The sequence below is a fragment of the Neoarius graeffei genome, chromosome 13 (genome assembly GCF_027579695.1).
Source record: "Neoarius graeffei isolate fNeoGra1 chromosome 13, fNeoGra1.pri, whole genome shotgun sequence".
Classification (NCBI taxonomy): Eukaryota; Metazoa; Chordata; class Actinopteri; order Siluriformes; family Ariidae; genus Neoarius; species Neoarius graeffei.
Window position 1 is genome coordinate 46575079 of NC_083581.1, and position 22516 is coordinate 46597594.

At 42.5% G+C, this 22516-nt stretch overlaps 1 protein-coding gene across 3 annotated transcripts; it reads right to left on the reverse strand.

Moving 5' to 3' along the window:
* Positions 1–1014: 1014 nt before the first annotated feature.
* Positions 1015–18942, reverse strand: eno3 (enolase 3, (beta, muscle)). 3 transcript variants are annotated; one of them, XM_060937875.1, is made up of 13 exons: positions 18856–18895; positions 18270–18427; positions 16021–16106; positions 9748–9843; positions 9591–9649; positions 9447–9516; positions 9153–9286; positions 7476–7698; positions 7004–7201; positions 2125–2326; positions 1876–1984; positions 1728–1786; positions 1015–1614 (listed from the first exon to the last, which is right to left on the reverse strand). In XM_060937875.1, exons 3-13 carry the CDS (start codon positions 16103–16105, stop codon positions 1545–1547), a joined length of 1305 nt encoding a protein of 434 aa, XP_060793858.1. In that variant the 5' UTR covers position 16106; positions 18270–18427; positions 18856–18895; the 3' UTR covers positions 1015–1544. The 3 variants fall into 3 exon arrangements, with proteins under 3 accessions (XP_060793858.1, XP_060793860.1, XP_060793859.1); XM_060937877.1 differs by having other exon boundaries at positions 18270–18372; positions 18856–18894; XM_060937876.1 differs by lacking the exon at positions 18270–18427 and having other exon boundaries at positions 18856–18942.
* Positions 18943–22516: the final 3574 nt, after the last annotated feature.

Genomic DNA, 22516 nt, shown 5'->3' on the forward strand with positions numbered 1-22516 from the left:
GATGTGTTGTGCATTGTGAGATGCTTTGCTGCTCACTGCATTTGTACAGAGTGGTTGTCAGAGTTACTGTAACTTTTCTGTCAGCTTGAACCAGTCTGGACATTCTCCATTGACCTCTCTCATCAACAAGGAACTGTCGCTCACTGGATGTCTTTTCTTTATTGCACCATTCTGAGTAAACTCCAGAGACTGTTGTGTGTGAAAATCCCAGGAGATCAGCAATTATATTAATACTCAAACCAGACCATCTGGCACCAAAAATTATGCCACAGTCAAAATCACAGAGATCACATTTTTCCCCATTCCGATGGTTGATGTGAACATTAACTGAAGCTGCTGGCACATGTCTGCATGATTTTATGCACTGCACTGCTGCCACATGACTGGCTGATTAGATAGTGTAGGTGTATCAGTGTTTCTTATAAATTGCTAAGTGAGTTTATGTTTATTTTATATTTAACAGATAAAGTCTTGTCAGTGTTTATTCAGTTTGAGGCATCAGTTGTCTCTGTCAAACATGTAACTGACCACTGCACGACATTAAACAAGGGAATACACACAAATGGTCACACTCCAAACATAACATCATTCCTAATGTATGTTTAAGTCTTGAGTCAAAATTTAATAGTTTGTGTAAAAAAAAGGCCTCAGATCACAGGTTCCTTAGGTCACAGGTTCCTCAGATAACACTTTCTTAAGGTCAGAGATTCCTCAGGTCAGGCAATTTTCCCCTTGTTGGTTCTAGAATACGTATCACACTCTGTAAGTTGAGTTATCTGTGAGCCTCACTCTTATGCCACTAGTCCTATCCAAAATGTTTTTGCTGAAACCCTACCAGACTGTGTGAACATCTGTGTGCTTTCTGCAGTTTCAGTGGTGTTTCAAGATGCCGCTGAGCTATATTACACACACTGACACGTGCCTGTCACTAGGGGGTGCCAAACTTCTGTACATCATTCCTGCTACACTGTACACACACTTTATTTGAGAGGGCGTGCACACACACACACATAGTCATTGCTCAATTTTTATTTCAAAATGTGAAACTAATTTTGATAACAGTGATGCTGTCTTAGGGGCGGCATGGTGGTGTAGTGGTTAGTGCTCTTGCCTCACAGCAAGAAGGTCCGGGTTCGAGCCCTGTGGCCGGTGAGGGCCTATCTGTGCGGAGTTTGCATGTTGTCCGTGGGGGTTTCCTCCGGGTGCTCCGGTTTCCCCCACAGTCCAAAGACATGCAGATTAGGTTAACTGGTGACTCTAAATTGACCGTAGGTGTGAATGTGAGTGTGAATGGTTGTCTGTGTCTATGTGTCAGCCCTGTGATGACCTGGCGACTTGTCCAGGGTGTACCCCGCCTTTCGCCCGTAGTCAGCTGGGATAGGCTCCAGCTTGCCTGCGACCCTGTCGGACAGGATAAAGCGGCTACAGATAATGAGATGAGATGATGCCGTCTTATCAGGAACCAGTACAGTCTCTGTCAGTGTGTGTGTGTGAGAGAGTGAGAGAAAGAGAGAGATGTCGTGAGCATATTGTAGGACCCCAGTTTAATTCACTTTGGGATGACGGAAGTCTCGACCAGCATACTTGGCATGGTCTCCGAGCTCCTCCTCGATTCTACAGAGAGAAGCAAATGAATATTTGTTTTGTGCATTATAATAAACCTCATTATTGTAATATAATTTGTATGAACTCATCAGTGTGAGATTATTAATGGATGCATCACTGACCTCAGAAGCTGGTTGTACTTGGCCAAGCGTTCTGACCTGCAAGGGGCACCAGTCTTAATCTGTTCAACCACAGACACTCAGCATTAGCAATTACACACACACAGCAGATTGGCAGATGTTTTATTTTGTTCGTGTGTATGTGTATTACCTGTCCTGTGCATAACCCAACAACGAGGTCAGCGATGAATGTGTCCTCAGTCTCACCAGAGCGATGACTCACCATCACACCCCACCCATTAGACTGTGCAAGCTTACAACTACACACACACACACAGCTTCTCAACATTTACAGTTTTCCTATCTTCTTTTCGCATTTCATTGTATCTTATAATGTACCGTATACTATGTGAAGATGCTTTAGGTGTGGTCCCTGCTCTGTGTGTGTGTGTGTACTGACGCCTGTATAGACTCGGTCACCGAGCCGATCTGATTCACTTTGAGCAGCAGACAGTTGCAGGCTTTTTTCTCCACGGCCTGTTGGATGCGTTTGGGGTTCGTCACCGTCAGGTCGTCTCCTACAACCTGGATGTCCACTGAAGCAGTGAACTCCGTCCAGTTCTGCCAGTCGTCCTGATCGAACGGGTCCTCGATGGACATCACTAAATATACACACACACACACACACACACACACAGAGTCCCTTTTTGTGTAACACATGTACAACATTTCTGTTGCTTGTTGATTCTGTTGATCATGTCGCTTTTCTGCCAGTTGGCTTCGTATGGTTCACAGGTTACATATGAATCAGGAATGAGTCTTCGTTTTCCAATTGCATCATTTTCATCAGTTTCTCCCTGTTAAAATTATACAATATATGCCCTAATATCTACTAATATCAACAATCATCACAAAACAGCAGCGAGCTTCAGAACAAAACAACAACTGGAAAAGTATCTAAGTTTGGTTAAACCACACTCACAACCCACCATACGTGCTACTACGGGCGGTCTACGGTAAAAAATTTGGCAAAACCATGCTTGAGACTTACGTGACACTTGCGTGTGTTCAGCGCTGTAGAAGGTCGCAGACTGCCCGTGGAGACTTTTGGTTCTGCACATGCAAATTCTACGGGTCTTGCGAAAAATCAAGAACGCATACACTACGTATGGGACCCGTACTCCTATTGTACGCCTGAACCAAGTCAGCAGCACAGCTAGTACGGGCTTTTTGCAATGACAGTAAGATGCACGAGTGATGCACGGTCATTGTATGAGTGACGTGCCTCAGAAGTACTACACAACTACTCCACACTTGCTATTTGTGCAGCCCCAAGACAGAAGTACATCTCACTTTCTACCCCTATGTGTAGCGTTCAGGCAGCGCACGCGACCCGCATGTGACACGAGGGGCAAGACTCTGGGTATATATATATATATATATATATATATATATATATATATATATATATATATATATATATAGGGGGAGGAACAAAGGAACCGCTCACATAGCGTGTAGCACTGTAGAAGGGAAGAAGATGGCTGTCGCCATACCGCGGCAATGACTGAAGGAGTTGGACCCTTATAGGCAGATGATAGAAGCTGAGGAGCAGCACGAAGCGATATTGGCTTTGCTAATACAGGAACACCGATGTCAGAACGCGAGGCGGCAGAGGCGGTGGCCTCTGTCCCATCTTTTCCCAATCACTTCCTCTCTCTTATCCTCTGCCGAATGCAACCTGTACTTGACAAGTACTTTGCCCATATTCCTCCCCCAAACTTTCCCCCGGGTTCACCGCGACCCTTGAGGCATTGGCTACAAGCTACCAAACCCTGAAACCTGTGCATGCCCAAAACACTTACGGCAGGTTGTGAGTGTGGCATTAGCTAGTTTGTCAGGTTTGTAATATCAGGTTGATACCAACATGTCTTAATTTTCATGTTATGTCAGGTTTGTTTTTGTTTCACAAAATAGTAACAAGCTATAAAGCAATGACACAGCAAAACTTTTGGTAGCATCAGGTTTATTTTTGTTATTAGCAAATTAAAAAACTAGCATTAACTAGATATTGGGAATGTATAGTTCAGGTAGGTACTTGATTTTTTTAAAGGTTCAGGTAGGTCCCCCTCCCCCCCCCCCCCCTTTTTTTATATGCGAGCCCTGTCACTATGTCCTGGAAACACCAGAAAACACTGAAAACAGGGCTTCTGGGGGGAAAAGCATTTTTTAAAAACAAATTATAGCAACTACAGTGGTGCGTGAAAGTTTGTGAACCCTTTAGAATTTTCTATATTTCTGCATAAATATGACCTAAAACATCATCAGATTTTCACACAAGTCCTAAAAGTAGATAAAGAGAACCCAGTTAAACAAATGAGACAAAAATATTATACTGGGTAATTTATTTATTGAGGAAAATGATCCAATATTACATATCTGTGAGTGGCAAAAGTATGTGAACCTCTAGGATTAGCAGTTAATTTGAAGGTGAAATTAGAATCAGGTGTTTTCAATCAATGGAATGACAATCAGGTGTGAGTGGGCACCCTGTTTTATTTAAAGAACAGGGATCTATCAAAGTCTGATCTTCACAACACATGTTTGTGGAAGTGTATCATGGCACGAACAAAGGAGATTTCTGAGGACCTCAGAAAAAGCGTTGTTGATGCTCATCAGGCTGGAAAAGGTTACAAAACCATCTCTAAAGAGTTTGGACTCCACCAATCCACAGTCAGACAGATTGTGTACAAATGTAGGAAAGTCAAGACCATTGTTACCCTCCCCAGGAATGGTCGACCAACGAAGATCACTCCAAGAGCAAGGCGTGTAATAGTCGGCGAGGTCACAAAGGAACCCAGGGTAACTTCTAAGCAACTGAAGGCCTCTCTCACATTGGCTAATGTTAATGTTCATGAGTCCACCATCAGGAAAACACTGAACAACAATGATGTGCATGGCAGGGTTGCAAGGAGAAAGCCACTGCTCTCCAAAAAGAACATTGCTGCTCATCTGCAGTTTGCTAAAGATCACGTGGACAAGCCAGAAGGCTATTGGAAAAATGTTTTGTGGACATATGAGACCAAAATATAACTTTTTGGTTTAAATGAGAAGCATTATGTTTGGAGAAAGGAAAACCCTGCATTCCAGCATAAGAACCTTACCCCATCTGTGATCATGGTTTGGGCCTGTTTTGCTGCATCTGGGCCAGGACGGCTGGTCATCATTGATGGAATAATGAATTCTGAATTATACCAGCGAATTCTAAAGGAAAATTTCAGGACATCTGTCCATGAACTGAATCTCAAGAGAAGGTGGTTCATGCAGCAAGACAACGACCCTAAGCACACAAGTCGTTCTACCAAAGAATGGTTAAAGAAGAATAAAGTTAATGTTCTGGAATGGCCAAGTCAAAGTCCTGACCTTAATCCAATCGAAATGTTGTGGAAGGACCTGAAGCGAGCAGTTCATGTGAGGAAACCTACCGACATCCCAGAGTTGAAGCTGTTCTGTACGAAGGAATGGGCTAAAATTCCTCCAAGCCGGTGTGCAGGACTGATCAACAGTTACCGGAAACGTTTAGCTGCAGTTATTGCTGCACAAGGGGGTCACACCAGATACTGAAAGCAAAGGTTCACATACTTTTGCCACTCACAGATATGTAATATTGGATCATTTTCCTCAATAAATAAATAACCAAATATCATAGTTTTGTGTCATTTGTTTAACTGGGTTCTCTTTATCTACTTTGAGGACGTGTGAAAATCTGATGATGTTTTAGCTCATATTTATGCAGAATTATAGAAAATTCTAAAGGGTTCACAAACTTTCAAGCACCACTGTATATTTATTTATTTTTCCATTAATCATTTATACCGTTTATCTGTGAGGGTTATGGGGAAGCTGGAGCCAATCCCAGATGACTTGAGGCAAGAGGCGGGGTACACCCTGTGGAGATCACCGATCTGTTTTACAGGTCTAACGCAGAGACAAACAACCATTCACACTCACATTCACACCTATGGGCAATTCAGAGTAGCTAGTTTACCTAATTCACATGTCTTTGGACTGTTGGAGTAATCTGGAGCACCCAGAGGAAATCCACACATGCACAGGGAGAACATGCAAACTCCACACAGAAAGAGCCCGGTCGGCCACAACGTTCAAACCCAGAACCTTCCTGATGTGAGGTAACTGTGCTAACCACTGCACCACCATGGCACCCTTATTTATTTATTTATTTATTTAATCTATTTCATCATTTTTTAAAAATATATAACTTTATTCAACTTCTAAACCAGATGCCCTCTGGAAATTTCTGGAAACTTATTATATTCTGTCTAATGTGACTGAGTAAGCTGTCTTTCCCAAATCAGAGAAATGTTATTTACAGTAAACAATAATTGCCTTGTAATAATATTTTATCAGATTTTTACTTTGGGTTTGTTACATTCCAGAAAAGTTCTCTGGATACACTGTCAGAATCTTCTATAACACTACACACACTCCGAGCGCTTCTGGGGTCCTTTACGCAGCAGGTCAGTGAAATACTTATTTGATTTTCCAGGAAGATTTTCTTTTAGTCACAACAGAGAATGATAAGTTAAGAATAATGAAAACATGCTCAGTAAGTGTCAAAAAAAAAGTCAAAGTCCTTCCCACGCCTTACAGTACCTGGTATTCCTAGGCAGTCTCCCACTCAAGTACTAACCAGGCCCAACCTGTATGTGGCGCATCGGGCAGCGCCGATCTCCGTTTCCATAGCCCTCAGCCTCTCGCCTATTACATAGCTAGGGTTACAGTGGGGGGCTAGTCCTCTGGTAACCACGAGAGTTTAACTCCCCATGCACATCTGTATTGCAGCGTGCCTTGCCAGATGGCGGTAGGTACCATTTTTATGATGGTCTTTGGTATGACCCGACCGTGAATAGAACTCACGATCAAGAGGCGGACACGCTACCACTAGGCCACTAGTCGGTCCGCTCAGTAAGTGTACAAGGTATTAATTTTAAAATGACTTTGAGGATTATTTTATCAAGAGTCAGTCAGAGCGATGCAGCAGTGTGCACAGCCATGGTGAATAAATGAGATAATCTCGTGAGTTGGTGATGGCCTGTGGGACAAGGTCTCTGATTGGTCAGGTCGATGAGCTCTTTTTTTTTTTTTAAAGAGGATCTTGTTCTATACTTCACATGCCCCTAGACTCCCCCACTTTAAAAACCGTGGTTCTAGTGAAGATACAGGTCTGGCTAGTGAGATTAGCATAACATGTTAGTAGTATGATGAATAAACCACCGTCCAGATCACATCTGCTCCTGTGGAGGGGTGTGTGTGTGTACCTGGGTAATTCTTAATGAAGCTCTTGTACAGATCTCCCAGTTCTGTCCCCGTGATATAGCGTTTTGGGTCATCTGGAGATTTAAAGTCCAGATCGTATTTTCCGGCTTTGTGGAATTCTGACGCTGCAACATCCATCCCGATGATGATCTTATCTGGATAACCTGCCTTCTGTATAGCAGACTTTAACAGCTCCAATGCTACACACACACACACACACATTTTCAGCATGTAACTCCAAGTTGTACTTCTAATATTTAAAGTGTGAAATCATGTGAAATTTCATGTGTATTGCATTTGATTGTGTGATAAACATACTGAGTGATTGTTCTATAAGGAATAACAGCTGGCTGTGTTAAAACGCCACAAAACTCTTACATGTGTTGCTTCAGTTACACTGATCTCTAATCATAGTGAGTAATCAATGTGATTTGATATAAAATGATAAGTGTGATTAGATAAAACTGCTCGTACCCTCATTATTCTCCAGGATGTCGGGGGCAAACCCTCCCTCATCCCCCACATTGGTAGCGTCCTTTCCGTATTTGGCTTTAATGACGTTTTTCAGGTTGTGATAAACTTCAGCACCAATTCGCATCGCCTCGCTGAAACTGTTCGCTCCCACTGGCAGGATCATGAACTCCTGCATGGCCAGCTTGTTCCCAGCATGAGAACCTCCGTTAATCACATTAAATGCCTGTACCCACCCACACACACACACACACACACACACACACACAGTAAGATCATGAAATTCTGCTGATAATGACAGGATCATGAGGTGATCCTGGTAAAGGTAAGCATGAAGTCATGGTCATCTAGCCTAGTAAACTAGACCCACCCGCCTAGCGGCCAAAAATATTTTTTGCCTCGCGAGTGGGTCTAGCCTCGCACCATATAAACAAAAACACCCCGGGCATCAAATCGTACCCGCCAATCACAACGCAAGGTTTTTGTTTGGATTCTTTGGGCGGGCTTTTGCAGGAGTGACGACAAAGCTGCGCGACGCTGGAGAAAGCACAACAGGAAAAATGGCTACGGCTAGTGAACAGCGCGCGTTTGACTCCGCTTTGGAATCAGTTTTAGAAGAATTAGACTTGAAGTTTTCGTTGAAACATGAGCAGGAAGAGGCTCTCCGCTCATTCCTTTTCAAGAAGGACGTTTTCGCTGTTTTGTCGACCGGCTATGGCAAAAGTCTGATCTACCAGCTGGCTCCGCTCGTAGCCAAAAGGATGGGGCTAGTTTGTGCAGTACGAAGACTTAATAAACAGCTTTGAAACATTACTTTTTGATTGTTTCTTATTTTCCCGTTTGTGGCAGCGGGGGCGTGGTCAAGCGCCGGTCTGTGACAGGAGGGCGGAGTTGGGGAAGGTAAGTGGCAGAATCGCTACACCTGAGTGTAATTAACCTGTGTTTTGTGTGTTCTCCTCAGTAAACCGCGCCCTATTTAAGGAGGGAGAGTGAGAGCGGAGGGGAGCTCGCTGAGAGGAGATTACGGAGTGTGTGTGTGTGTGAGAATCTCCGAGTGTTGCTTGTTGAGTGCCCGACTGAAAAGTGCGGCAATAAAAGACAATATTTATCCTGATCTCTGTCCTGCCGTCTTCTGTGCTCCACCCACACGTTAAACCCGCTACACCGTTATTTTAAATTTAAGGGAAATTATTTCACCAAACACCACTAAATAAAAACTCTCAAAAACAGTTTAAGCAAACCCTTGAAAAAAAGAGTGTATGTTAAGTATGTGGTACAGACTCCAAACTTGTGGTCATTATCTCCAAACTTCTTAATATCTAGAACCTGTTTATTAATTAATACGCATTTTGAAAAATTATTTATTTCAAGGCCTCCCCCACTGCTTTCTGTCGCTCTGACTACGTCACAGTCACTGTTGCGCTGATTGGTCAGAGCGTTGGCCTATACACACAGAGACAGTTTGAAAGACAGCGGTTTGTTCCTCCTACACCCTTCAGAAATGTCTACGGATTGAGGCCAGACTAAATATTCACATTTAGTCTGGCTTGCCAGGCTAATGGTCATCCATAATCACAGGAAAACTGTGAGCTATGCTAGCAGTGGCCAGATGATGGTGGTAGTGGTGTGTGTGTGTGTGTGTGTGTGTACGTGCATGTGTGCGAGTATGTGAGTACGTACAGGTACAGGCAGGATAACATTCTTGTTTCCTGCGAGGTCAGCGATGTGTCTGAAAAGTGGAACTCCTTTCTCTGCTGCTCCTGCCTTACACACTGCCAGAGACACACCAAGAATCGCATTCGCACCAAACTTAGCTACACACACACACACACACACACAAGCGAGAGAGACAGAAGTAAAATGAGACAAAGCCATAAAACAAGATCCACTGAGTTTGTGTAGATAATTTTTCCTCTTGTTAAATGTACCATAAGTGTGTGTGTGTGTGTGTGAGAGAGAGAGAGTGTTACTTACATTTGTTCTCAGTTCCATCAAGTTCCAGCATGAATTTATCAATCTTCTCCTGCTCGACTACACTGAATTTCTGCCAACACATACACAAACGGTCATAATAGCCCGCAACACGCACAAAGCTGCATGAGTGTAGTGCATGTTTACCTTCTCAATCAGTTTGGGACCAATGTCCTTATTGACATTATCTACAGCCTTCTGAGTACCTGTCTCACACACACACACACACACACACATTACATTGGAAAGATCACTGAGAGAGTTTGGACTTTGAGATGGACTTGGCGCGTGTGTGTGTGTGTACCTTTGCCCAGGTAGCGGGTCTTGTCTCCATCTCGGAGCTCCAAAGCCTCATGAACACCAGTAGAGGCTCCACTGGGAACAGCAGCTCTAAAGAGACCTGAGAGAGAGAGAGAGAGAGAGAAAGGTGATTTTAACATTAACTTTATTTTACTCTCAAAAAAATGAAAAGAAATTAATGTTAACATCATAAAAACAAAAGATATAGACTTAGCAAGAAAATAAAAAGTCTACAAGAGACTGATTAAAAAGGGCTGTTTTCAGTGTTGGTAAGTTTTTCAGCATTTTTTTTTAATCACATGATGATTCACATTCCATTGCTTTGTAAAGCTCTCTTTAGAAGTCTATGGCCATCTTCATCATCTCCTTGAGGGCTGTTGTTTTGTTCCCTTTAACATCCTGGAGGTATAACATCTATGTTTGTGTCTTTGCTTTCCTATCCAAGTTGAAGAAAAAAGAACTTGGGGCATCTAGATCCTTCATTATGATGTCTTGCCCTTAGAAGAGCACCTTTCAATATCTTCCTCTTCCTCTCTACTTCCTTTTAAATCTCCTTTATTAATCACTTCATGTTTAGTATACTTGACTTCATTTTCAACTCTTCATATTGTACTTTGTACAATGTCAGTTAAATGCTGACAAAAAATAGAACAAAACAAAACCCCTTTTGTGTTTCGCCCAGTTCCCACCATTGCACAGGATTATCAGTCGTTTTTCATTTCCAAATTTCTCACAGAGTACAAAAGGGTCTTGTAATAGGTTGTTGTTGTTGTTAAGACACCACTAAAACAAAGGTTTAAAAGTTGATGGCAAAACATAATCCATAAAAACAAGATGATGATCAGAAAACCCATCCATAACTGTGCAGGGTCGCGGGCAAGCTGGAGCCTATCCCAGCTGACTACGGGCGAGAGGCGGGGTACACCCTGCACAAGTTGCCAGGTCATCACAGGGCTGACACATAGACACAGACAACCATTCACACTCACATTCACACCTACGGTCAATTTAGAATCACCAGTTAACCTAACCTGCATGTCTTTGGACTGTGGGGGAAACCGGAGCACCCGGAGGAAACCCACGCGGACACGGGGAGAACATGCAAACTCCACACAGAAAGGCCCCTGTCGACCACTGGGCCCAAACCCGGACCTTCTTGCTGTGAGGCGACAGTGCTAACCACTATACCAACGCAAGTATTTTGGGCATATTATCCACCACAATACTTTTCATTGCACGCTTTTAGAGGGAAAAATTAATGGAAAAAGAGGAAGAGGAAGGCCAAGAATTTTATGGACATCCAACATCTATTGGTGAACTGGCCTCAGTTACACCAAAGCAGTGTGAATGGCTCAGGACGACAGAAGCAGCTGGAAAACTACTGCATCCAACCCTTGAGCCGAGGATGGAACCTGACAACAATGACGACAAGTGCAAACCAATCTGGCCATTTTCCTCTGACCTCTCTTATCAACAAGATGTTTCCACCCATAGAACTGTTGCACACTCAATGTTTTTTTGTTTTTCACACCATTCTGTGTAGACTGTTGTGTGTGAAAACCACAGGAGATCAGCAGTGTCTGAAATCCTCAAATCAGGCTATCTGGCACCAACACCAATGCCACAGTGAAAGTCACAGAGATCACAATTTGTTTTTCTCATTCTGATGTTTGAAGTGAACATTGATACTGTTGATTTGTATCTGCATGAGTTGATGCATTGTGCTGCTGTCAAGGGATTGGCTGATTAGATAACTGCATAAAACTGCAGGTGGATGCGTGTTCCTAACAAAGTGGCTGGTGAGTGCACATTGCAGTTTTTCCTAGTTTTGATACAGTGGCTTTGAATATATTTATATCATAAAATAAATCAGACACTTCAACAGTTTTTCCAAAAGTTTCATCTAGAAAAATTTCTTGTAACAAGTAGAAATTATTTTCATCTCCTCCTAGAAATGTAACATCTGAGATGTCTGACAGATCATCATCACTTGCCATATCTTGATCCCCATGTTCAGTGTTTTCAAGAGAAACCGGTTCCATAATCGCTCCAGCACTCACAATTGCACTGGTAGTATCTTCTTTTTCATTTTCTTCTGCCATTAATATGCTTCCTTTCTGAAGTTCACTTTCACCCACTTTTCCCTTTGTGTGTTTATCCAACTCATTCACTTTACTGTGACTAGATACCAACTTCGTGCAATTGTTTCTCCCATATTTTCCTCAGTCACATTTTTCCTCATCACGGTTTTCTTTACTAGGCCCTGCTTCTTCCCCCCACCCCCTTTTTTTGTCTTTATGTGGACATGCAAGTATTTTGTGTCTTATGTCTCCACGTTCAAAACATTTCATATTCCCTGTGTTTGCATAGAGCATGTCGGACTTCCCTTCATGTCCTACTCTAAAAGACACATCCAGATTCGGTTTGTTCAGAAACATGTAGGCCTGTCTCCTGAAGGACACTACATGCTTCAGTGCAGGATTATTACCATTCAGCACCACGGATTTAATCGAGTTTGCGAACCTTCTGGATCTGGAGAGCTCGTGGTCAATCTTTGTGTTTGAAATAAATGGTGGAACATTTCAAACTGTATTTTTCATCACAGGCGGCACGGTGGTGTAGTGGTTAGCGCTGTTGCCTCACAGCAAGAAGGTCCGGGTTCGAGCCCCGTGGCCGGCGAGGGCCTTTCTGTGCGGATTTTGCATGTTCTCCCCGTGTCCGCGTGGGTTTCCTCCGGGTGCTCCGGTTTCCCCCACAGTCCAAAGACATGCAGGTTAGGTTAACTGGTGACTCTAAATTGAGCGTAGGTGTGAATGTGAGTGTGAATGGTTGTCTGTGTCTATGTGTCAGCCCTGTGATGACCTGGTGACTTGTCCAGGGTGTACCCCGCCTTTCGCCTGTAATCAGCTGGGATAGGCTCCAGCTTGCCTGCGACCCTGTAGAACAGGATAAAGCGGCTAGAGATAATGAGATGAGATTTTTCATCACTGGAAAAACTAATGGTGAGATTAAGAGAACTTCCAGTCACCCAAATCCCATTTTCAGTCAACCACATCACCAGGTTTTCTTCAGTCACAAATACTACTCCTGCCTTATTCATTCAGGATGCTGAGACGATGTTTTCATAGCACATCTGCTCCTCAATTCCATCTAACACTTCCTCTGCTGTCACACCAGGAACAAGTACACATCTAAACCCGCAATGAAGCGAGAGGAATGGTGCACCACTTCCAGGATTAGACACCATCCCATTTCAACTAACTCAATTTAAATAAAACAAAGAAACAAACAAAAAAACACCCACAATACAAATATCAAGAGAAAAAAATACTAAAAAAGATGCTTAAAAACATCTACAGTGGTGCTTGAAAGTTTGTGAACCCTTTAGAATTTTCTATATTTCTGAATAAATATGACCTAAAACATCATCAGATTTTCACACATGTCCTCAAAGTAGATAAAGAGAACCCAGTTAAACAAATGACACAGAACTATGATATTTGGTTATTTATTTATTGAGGAAAATGATCCAATATTACATATCTGTGAGTGGCAAAAGTATGTGAACCTTTGCTTTCAGTATCTGGTGTGACCCCATTGTGCAGCAATAACTGCAACTAAACGTTTCCGGTAACTGTTGATCAGTCCTGCACACCGGCTTGGAGGAATTTTAGCCCATTCCTCTGTACAGAACAGCTTCAACTCTGGGATGTTGGTGGGTTTCCTCACATGAACTGCTCGCTTCAGGTCCTTCCACAACATTTCGATTGGATTAAGGTCAGGACTTTGACTTGGCCATTCCAGAACATTAACTTTATTCTTCTTTAACCATTCTTTGGTAGAACGACTTGTGTGCTTAGGGTCGTTGTCTTGCTGCATGACCCATCTTCTCTTGAGATTCAGTTCATGGACAGATGTCCTGACATTTTCCTTTAGAATTTGCTGGTATAATTCAGAATTCCTTGTTCCAACAATGATGGCAAACCATCCTGGCCCAGATGCAGCAAAACAGGCCCAAACCATGATCACAGATGGGATAAGGTTCTTATCCTGGAATGCAGTGTTTTCCTTTCTCCAAACATAATGCTTCTCATTTAAGCCATAATGTTCTATTTTGGTCTCATCTGTCCACAAAACATTTTTCCAATAGCCTTCTGGCTTGTCCATGTGATCTTTAGCAAACTGCAGACAAGCAGCAATGTTCTTTTTGGAGAGCAGTGGCTTTCTCCTTGCAACCCTGCCATGCACATCATTGTTGTTCAGTGTTCTCCTGATGGTGGACTCATGAACATTAACATTAGCCAATGTGAGATAGGCCTTCAGTTGCTTAGAAGTTACCCTGGGTTCCTTTGTGACCTCGCCGACTATTACATGCCTTGCTCTTGGAGTGATCTTTGTTGGTCAACCATTCCTGGGGATGATAACAATGGTCTTGAATTTCCTCCATTTGTACACAATCTGTCTGACTGTGGATTGGTGGAGTCCAAACTCTTTAGAGATGGTTTTGTAACCTTTTCCAGCCTGATGAGCATCAACAACACTTTTTCTGAGGTCCTCAGAAATCTCCTTTGTTCGTGCTATGATACACTTCCACAAACATATGTTGTGAAGATCAGACTGTGATAGATCCCTGTTCTTTAAATAAAACAGGGTGCCCACTTACACCTGATTGTCATCCCATTGATTGAAAACACCTGACTCTAATTTCACCTTCAAATTAACTGCTAATCCTAGAGGTTCACATACTTTTGCCACTCACAGATCTGTAATATTTGATCATTTTCCTCAATAAATAAATGACCAAGTATAATATTTTTGTCTCATTTGTTTAACTGGGTTTTCTTTTGGCCCTTTTCCACTACCCTTTTTCGGCTCACTTCAGCCTGACACGGCTCGCGTTTCGACTACCTTAGAGCAGCACGACTCAGCTCGCTTCAGCCCTGCTCAGCCCCCAAAACTCGCACGGTTTTGGAGTGGGGCTGAAGCGAGCCAGACCGAGCCGAGTGAGGCTGGGGGCGTGAGCAGACACTCCCCTGTGCACTGATTGGTGAGGAGGAGTGTCCTCACACGCCCACACATGCCCTGCGAGCACGCTGGGATCTGTAAACACCGTAAACCCGGAAGAAGAAGAATTACGAATTACGAGAATTTCTGAAGCCTTATGCGCCTCGCCTCATCTACACGCTCTTGCCAGTATCTGTTGGCATTGTCGGTGACAACAAGCCACGGCACCAAGACCAGCAACACTAACGACTCCATGTCCTCCATGTTTATTGTTTACTATCCGGGTCGTGAGGCTACCGCTTAAAAGGTCACTGATGTCACTGTTTGCGCTGCCTAACGACATCACGTGACGTCCACCCACTTTCGCTAACTCCACCCAGTGTGTCCACCCACTTCCAGCCAGCATGGTTCAGCGCGGTTGTAGTCGAAATGCAACTCCAACAGCCACACTCGGCTCGACTCAGCCCAACTCAGCACGGCACGGCTCAGCCCAACTCAGCCGCGTTGGTAGTGGAAAAGCGGCATTAATCTACTTTTGGGACTTGTGTGAAAATCTGATGATGTTTTAGGTCATATTTATGCAGAAATATAGAAAATTCTAAAGGGTTCACAAATTTTCAAGCACCACTGTACAAAAAAAGGTAGAAAATAACAGACAAAATCCATGAAATTGCTCTCCCATTCCACACACTGCTCACACATCTTGAGAGGTTCTCCAGGAGTAAGTGAAGTGAGTTGTTTTGAACAAACACCAGTGAGATCAGTGATGAAAGGAGAGGCGAGGTATCAGAACTCTCAGCCACACAGACCTCAGACAATACAGATGGATCTGGAATGAGGTACCAAGCTAATGGGCTAGTGTACTGACTCAGAAAACCTGAAGGAACATGGACACAAAAAGAGCATGTGAAACTCCACACAGACAGAATCCCGAGCTCAGGATGGAAGCAGGATTTCTGGAGCTGTGAGGATGCAACATGACACATTGGACTACCATGTCACCCTGCTGAAGAACTGCTGCTTCTAATAGACAGAGTGACAGAAACAGACCTATTTCTCCTGAACTGCTACTTCTTGATGTGGCAATAACTTCTGTATGATCTCACACACACACACACACACACACACACACACACACACACACACACACATTCTGGTGCACTGTCCCCTGTATTATTCCAAGATTATCACTCGGCACCTGTTCCTCCTCGTCAGCTGTGTGTCAGAATACTGAAGAACACACTCAGAGAGAGAGAGAGAGAGAGAGAGAGACCTTTGGCTGTGAAAAGATCGACCTCCACAGTGGGATTTCCCCTAGAGTCGAGGATCTCACGTGCCTGAATCTTAGTGATGGACATTCTAAGAGAGAGAGAGAGAGAGAGAGAGAGAGAGAGAATTACATATTCGGAAACAAAAAACTTTTGTTCACTCCCTTTGTTTGTCACACACACACGCGCGCGCACACACACACACACACACACACACACACACACACACACACCTGTCCCTGTTGATACTACTATCTAAAGAATCCTATTTATAGTGTATGTGTGCGTGCGCATGGTCAGATACTGTCATTGTAGAGTACTTCATTATCTCTGCCCTTTATATTGCATGTGTGTGTGTGTGTGTGTGTGTCCTACTTAATCCTAAACTTTGTGAACATGTTCCATTTCAGATGAATGCAGTCAAACAGAAAAATATGATAAATTTAAAGGAACAGTCCACCGTATTTCCATAATGAATTATGCTCTTATCTGAATTGAGACGAGCTGCTCCGTACCTATCCGAGCTTTGCGCGACCTCCCAGTCAGTCAGACGCAGTCAGACGCGCTGTCACTCCTGTTAGCAATGTAGCTAGGCTCAGTATGGCCAACGGTATTTTTTGGGGCTGTAGTTAGATGCGACCAAACTCTTCTGCGTTTTTCCTGTTTACATAGGTTTATATGACCAGTGATATGAAACAAGTTCAGTTACACAAATTGAAACGTAGCGATTTTCTATGCTATGGAAAGTCCGCACTATAATGACAGGCGTACTAACACCTTCTGCGCGCTTCGGCAGCGCATTGATACGAAGCTCAGATATCAATGCGCTGCCGAAGCGCGCAGAAGGTGTTAGTACGCCTGTCATTATAGTGCGGACTTTCCATAGCATAGAAAATCGCTACGTTTCAATTTGTGTAACTGAACTTGTTTCATATCACTGGTCATATAAACCTATGTAAACAGGAAAAACGCAGAAGAGTTTGGTCGCATCTAACTACAGCCCCAAAAAATACCGTTGGCCATACTGAGCCTAGCTACATTGCTAACAGGAGTGACAGCGCGTCTGACTGCGTCTGACTGACTGGGAGGTCGCGCAAAGCTCGGATAGGTACGGAGCAGCTCGTCTCAATTCAGATAAGAGCATATTTCATTATGGAAATACGGTGGACTGTTCCTTTAACTTGTATAAAAGCAACTGAATTAAATATGGTCTCTCTCTCTCTCTCACACACACACACACACACACACACACAGTAACTGCTCTCCACTCAAGTGTGTCCTTTAGCTCACCTGCCACTCCTCCTCCAAATCAGCTGAGCAATCAGGACTTAACACCTTATCATGAGCACAAGTGCCTTCTGTGTGTGTGTGTGTGTGTGTGTATGTTTGGGCCCAGTTCATATCAGTGTACATGTTGCGCAGCAAGGGTATATGATGCAGAGTGAGTGTGTGTTTGCCAAACTGGACTTTGCACACGCACACAGACATGCACTGTTTGAGTTTAAAGAACCCACTAAAGTCCTGTATTCTGGGGAAGTCCAGGTTCTGGAAATTTCCTGAGACATTCGTCGAATTCTAGAGTGTTCTGCAACAGTTTGTGACTGACAGTTAGGGTTCTAGAATAGGGTTCTAGAACGTAGTGTAAATATCGGGGCTTAACACCATAACACAACACAGTCCATGATTGTTTCTACAGCCTGACTCAGAGGACATCATTCTATAATACAGCAATAAATTCATTGGTTAGAGGCATTATATAAATCACACATATTTGCATATTGTTCAGGATTACAGCTCACACTGATTGGTCAGGGGGTCATTTGCATATTAAACAACTTGATTACTTCCCATTAATAATCACAAATTACACAGCATACAGCGCAGAGTCGCACTGTTAAGGCCTTGCACAACAAGTCCATATTTTTTGGTCTGAAATTCTTGCAAGTTTAAAAAATAAATCATGTATCAATCACGTTTCCACACAGACTCTGAAACTTTCTTCCATCATTAAAGTTTTCAATTTTTTGCATCTGTCAAAAGCCTTTAGAGAATTGTTTGACCACTTTTTTGAGACACTGTACATGCAAAGGTCATCATTCAAAATGGCATCTGATTCACTAATTCACTTCATCTCCCAGAACAGAGCACTTTAAGACAAACAGTGTAAAGAATATGCACTGGTGGTCTTTTAAATGTGTGGTTCCAGTATTGATAGCAGTTTATCAAACTGGACCACGGATATCTAGAAACAGACCTTGAAATGATCAGGATAATTCCACAGCTCCTTCATCAGCTAGTGAGACTTCCGTTGCTCTTGGTGCCTTCTCAGGTTTGGATGAACCCAATATTTCCTTTTTCTACTTTCAAGAAGTGAGAGGACCACAAAATCATCCTCACTCCATTTTGGCATATCTTGCGAATTTTCACAATGAATAGAATGATAAAATATGTCAGACTCAGTGTGCAAGGTTTCTGTGTGTAATTATTTTTATCAGATAACAGATTAAACAAATACATATGAAAAATATGGACTTAGAGGGCAAAGGTTTTTCATGTCCAACATCACAGTTCTACCTTCAGATCACTCTGTCTGGCCCTTGAGATTTCTCTCTCTCTCTCTCTCTCTCACACACACACACACCTGTTTTACTATTCTTATGAGGATCTTTCAGCTCTTTTAGGTTTATAAACAAAAGCTGCACTTTTTGTTAGTTTTGTCTGGTGGGTCATTTGATCCTCACCAGAATTACACACACACCAGAATTACACACACACACACACACACACACAGAGAGAGAGAGAGAGAGAGAGAGATGATGCAGTAAAGTGAGTTGTGTTACCTGAGTGTGTTCGGTGGTGTGTTCAGCAGTGTGTGTGTGTATCTGTGTGTGTTGGCTTAGAAAACAGCAGCACCATTTATAGTCCACCATTCCACATCCCTATATGGTCTACAGGATGGGGAGTGTCTCAAAACTACACACATACGCGCACACACAAACTGCTTTTAATTTAACTTAGGATTAACAGTTGAAATGGTGTGCTGATGTGTAAATATAAATATGTCCAGAGTCAATAATATAATATTGTAATTAGAACATGGTCACATGGATGCAATGTTTCAAATATGTATAAATTTCCAAATTAGGTATTACATTTTATCCAGCTAATGATGGTGCAAAAGAGGACCTCCTTCATAAACTTCATGATCAGTCGACATATTTACTAATATGAATGTCAGAGAATATGTGCTGTGTGCTTTATATGACCTAGATGGTTTAGGTTGCTAACAGGAAGTGAGCAACTGACAGGAAGTGTTTTCACTGCTTTTGAATTGTCATGTGCACATATGCTTTTATTCTCTTTTCAGCATTTCTGACTTTCCCATACTCCTGCTCATCGACCTCTTTTCACACCTCAGCCATGTTGAACACCGACATTACACAATGGTGTCTCATATATGACGCGACACAAAGTCAGACATCAAAGAAATGCAGCAGACAATAAACAATTCAGAGGTACAATGATAATTATCTTATTGGGGTAAAGGTGAAAAAAAAAACCCAGACACAGCATAAGTGATGTGTGTATAAATCACAGAAATGGGAGTCTTCACAGCGTACACACACTTCACACAAAACACGTGTAATACACACACACCTCATTTTAATATACACTGATTGTTTTGACATTCATTAGAAGCAGTTGTAGAGAGTATGGTCATGTGAGTTGGATTTGATCATTAGTAGCTCACATAACCATAACATATCTGTAGGCTAAACCTATTCACGGAATAATGTATCTAAAATGTGTCAGAATTTCACATTCATTGTTTTCTCCACTTACAAGTGGAGGACAACAAGTAATATGATCACTATTCTGCATTATGCAAACTATAGGGTAAAATTATCACATGCTTTTGGCAAACTAGTGAGTTGCTCAGAGTTTAAACATCCAGGTTACCAAACTCTTAGGCCCTGTCCACACGGCAATGGATTCAGGTGAATCTGATAAAATTGTTTATCGTTTCGGCCTGGCGTCCACACGGCACCGGCGTTTTGGGTGCCCCAAAACGAAATCTTTTGAGAACGGGTTCCAGAGTGGAAAAATCTGGCAATGGCACCGTTGCGAAGTCGTCTGGATGAGTAGAACGGATTTGTTTAAGATGACGTCACAACCACATGACTGTGAGTGCTTCACGCCGGGTAGAAGTGTAACGAACTCGATGCGAGTTGTCAACAAATAAAAAGGAAAAAAAGGAAAAAAAAGGATCGATCTCACCTCTTCAGATGTTGGTTTAAGTCCGACAATACATTCCTCAAAAAGGGCGTAGAAGAACAAAGTAATCCATCAACATGTAGCATTCAATTTATTCCGGACCATTAAGGAATTCTGGAGGATCTCAGAATGTTGGCGTACCGGCTTCCATCTACCCCCATTCATTCCTCTTTCCGCGTCTCCATTCAAAAAACGAGCACGTGATTTAAAGGGACTATATCCATAGGATAGAGAGTGAGAAGGTGTGTGCATGTGACAGTGACAGGGTGAGTGACAGGGAAGAACCTAGGCTCATGCTCGCCCTGAATTTCTCTTAAAGTGAAGGCAGAAGAACGTTCAGCGCCTGGCCAGGCTTTCTATGTATTAATTTACATAGACGTTTTAATATGAAATATAAATAAGTGTCTTAGACAATAGATACTATTTTACGCTACTGATTAATAATCAAAACTTTATGTGGCTGATGCTACAGAAGAAGGGGTTTATGCACATGCGTCATACTTCTTCTATTGTTCTGGTGTCTCCGATGGGACCGTCTTACAGTGCACGTAGAGGTGTGGCATGTGTATTGCATCGTTTTCAGCAAGCGTTGCGTTGCCATATGTACCTGATATTTTACTGATCCGTTGCCCATGTGGACGCGATATTTAAAAAAAAAATCTCATTGCCGTTGTCGTGTGGATGTAGCCTTAGATATAAAAATAAAATTTACACAGTAGTGGCAGCCATTTTGAAGGCAACACGAGCTGCTTTGATGTTAACCTTGAAATGTGAAATATTTTTACACATTTTGATGGAAACATGTAAAGATGTCAGTTTCTTTTTTTGTCTTGAATTTTTCTCTCTGGAATTTTTTTCACTATTACTGAGGTCGTGTAAAACTCAGATGCTCCCTTTAACGCTTGAAAGATCAAAGTTCACTTAAAGAAAGAAATGGAACAGTGGGATTAAGTTTGAATTCAAAGGGTGGTCAAACACACACACATTAAGTTTAAATTCACTGTTATGGGTGGACATTCTGAAACATTAGAAATTTTGCATGTCCTAGAGCCACACATGATTATTCATGGGGATAGCTGTGTAGTTGTGATGGGAGGACTTCACACACTTGACAAGTTCTAGCCATTCTTCTGTGTGTGTGTGTAGCCCCTTTCACATACAAAATCCATTACTGCATGAGTAAAAACAACATAGAATAGATAAGTTCCATTCCCACTCAGTCTTCCATAATGGAAAAGTAATGGATATTGTGTATTCCCACCTGACTGTATTTAATGGAATGCTATGAAGTGCAAACTTCTGCATGATGTGTGAGGCAAGACCGGACATGACATAATTCATGAGGCAGCAAATCTATTTTTGTGAAAAGCCCAAGCTGAGACATTAGGTGTGTTTGATTTAATTTGGCACTGCACGGCGTTGACTTAAAACAACGCATGCTGATTAGAATTTTTGTCCAAGTTCCACTAGCGCTGCGGACCTTCACCATGTTACAAGACATTAAAAGCTTGCAGGATCAAGGTGTCTGCAGTTTAATAAAGTAGGCGCTGCGCTTGCTCTCCATCCGCTGCACAAGCTAGAACATGCCTTCGGGACATTGGAACATCACCCACATTGGCTGGACTCTCCGATGACAAACATGTTTCCTGATGCTAAGACGCATGAAAAGTTTTACGTTTTAAAGGTCATAGGCAAAGGTTTTAAATTTATGCACATTTGAAACTTTATATGTTAAAAAACCCTCTGTAATTTTCTTCTGGTCCCAAGAAGTATTGTTAATAAGTAATAAAATAAGTTAGAATAAGTTACCGCGGATCGTGGCAAATTTCTGCCTGGCAATTTTCGTGACCACTCGGCACATGACGTCATTCAAGACAAACAAGTCACTTGATTTGAGTCCAATTCCGTTTATTTGCATTGCCATTCAACTTGAGTGCAGACGTGCATTCGGGAATTTCCAAAGAAAAAACATGCCTTATTGTTGTGCAGTGAACTGTAACAGGACTGGTTCAGGACGAAGTTTTTACCTTTTTCTGAGAAAGGAGAAGAGGCGGAGAGTGGATTGTGCGCGTGAAGTGAGAGGGTTGACAGCTGGGTAAATACGCCACTTTGTGCTCTGATCACTTTTTGAAGAATCCCCATCTGTTGGAGAGTTTAGGTGTCAGTGTCGGACAGAGAAGGCTCAAACCTGACGCTGTTCCGACAAAATTCGAACACAAAATAAAG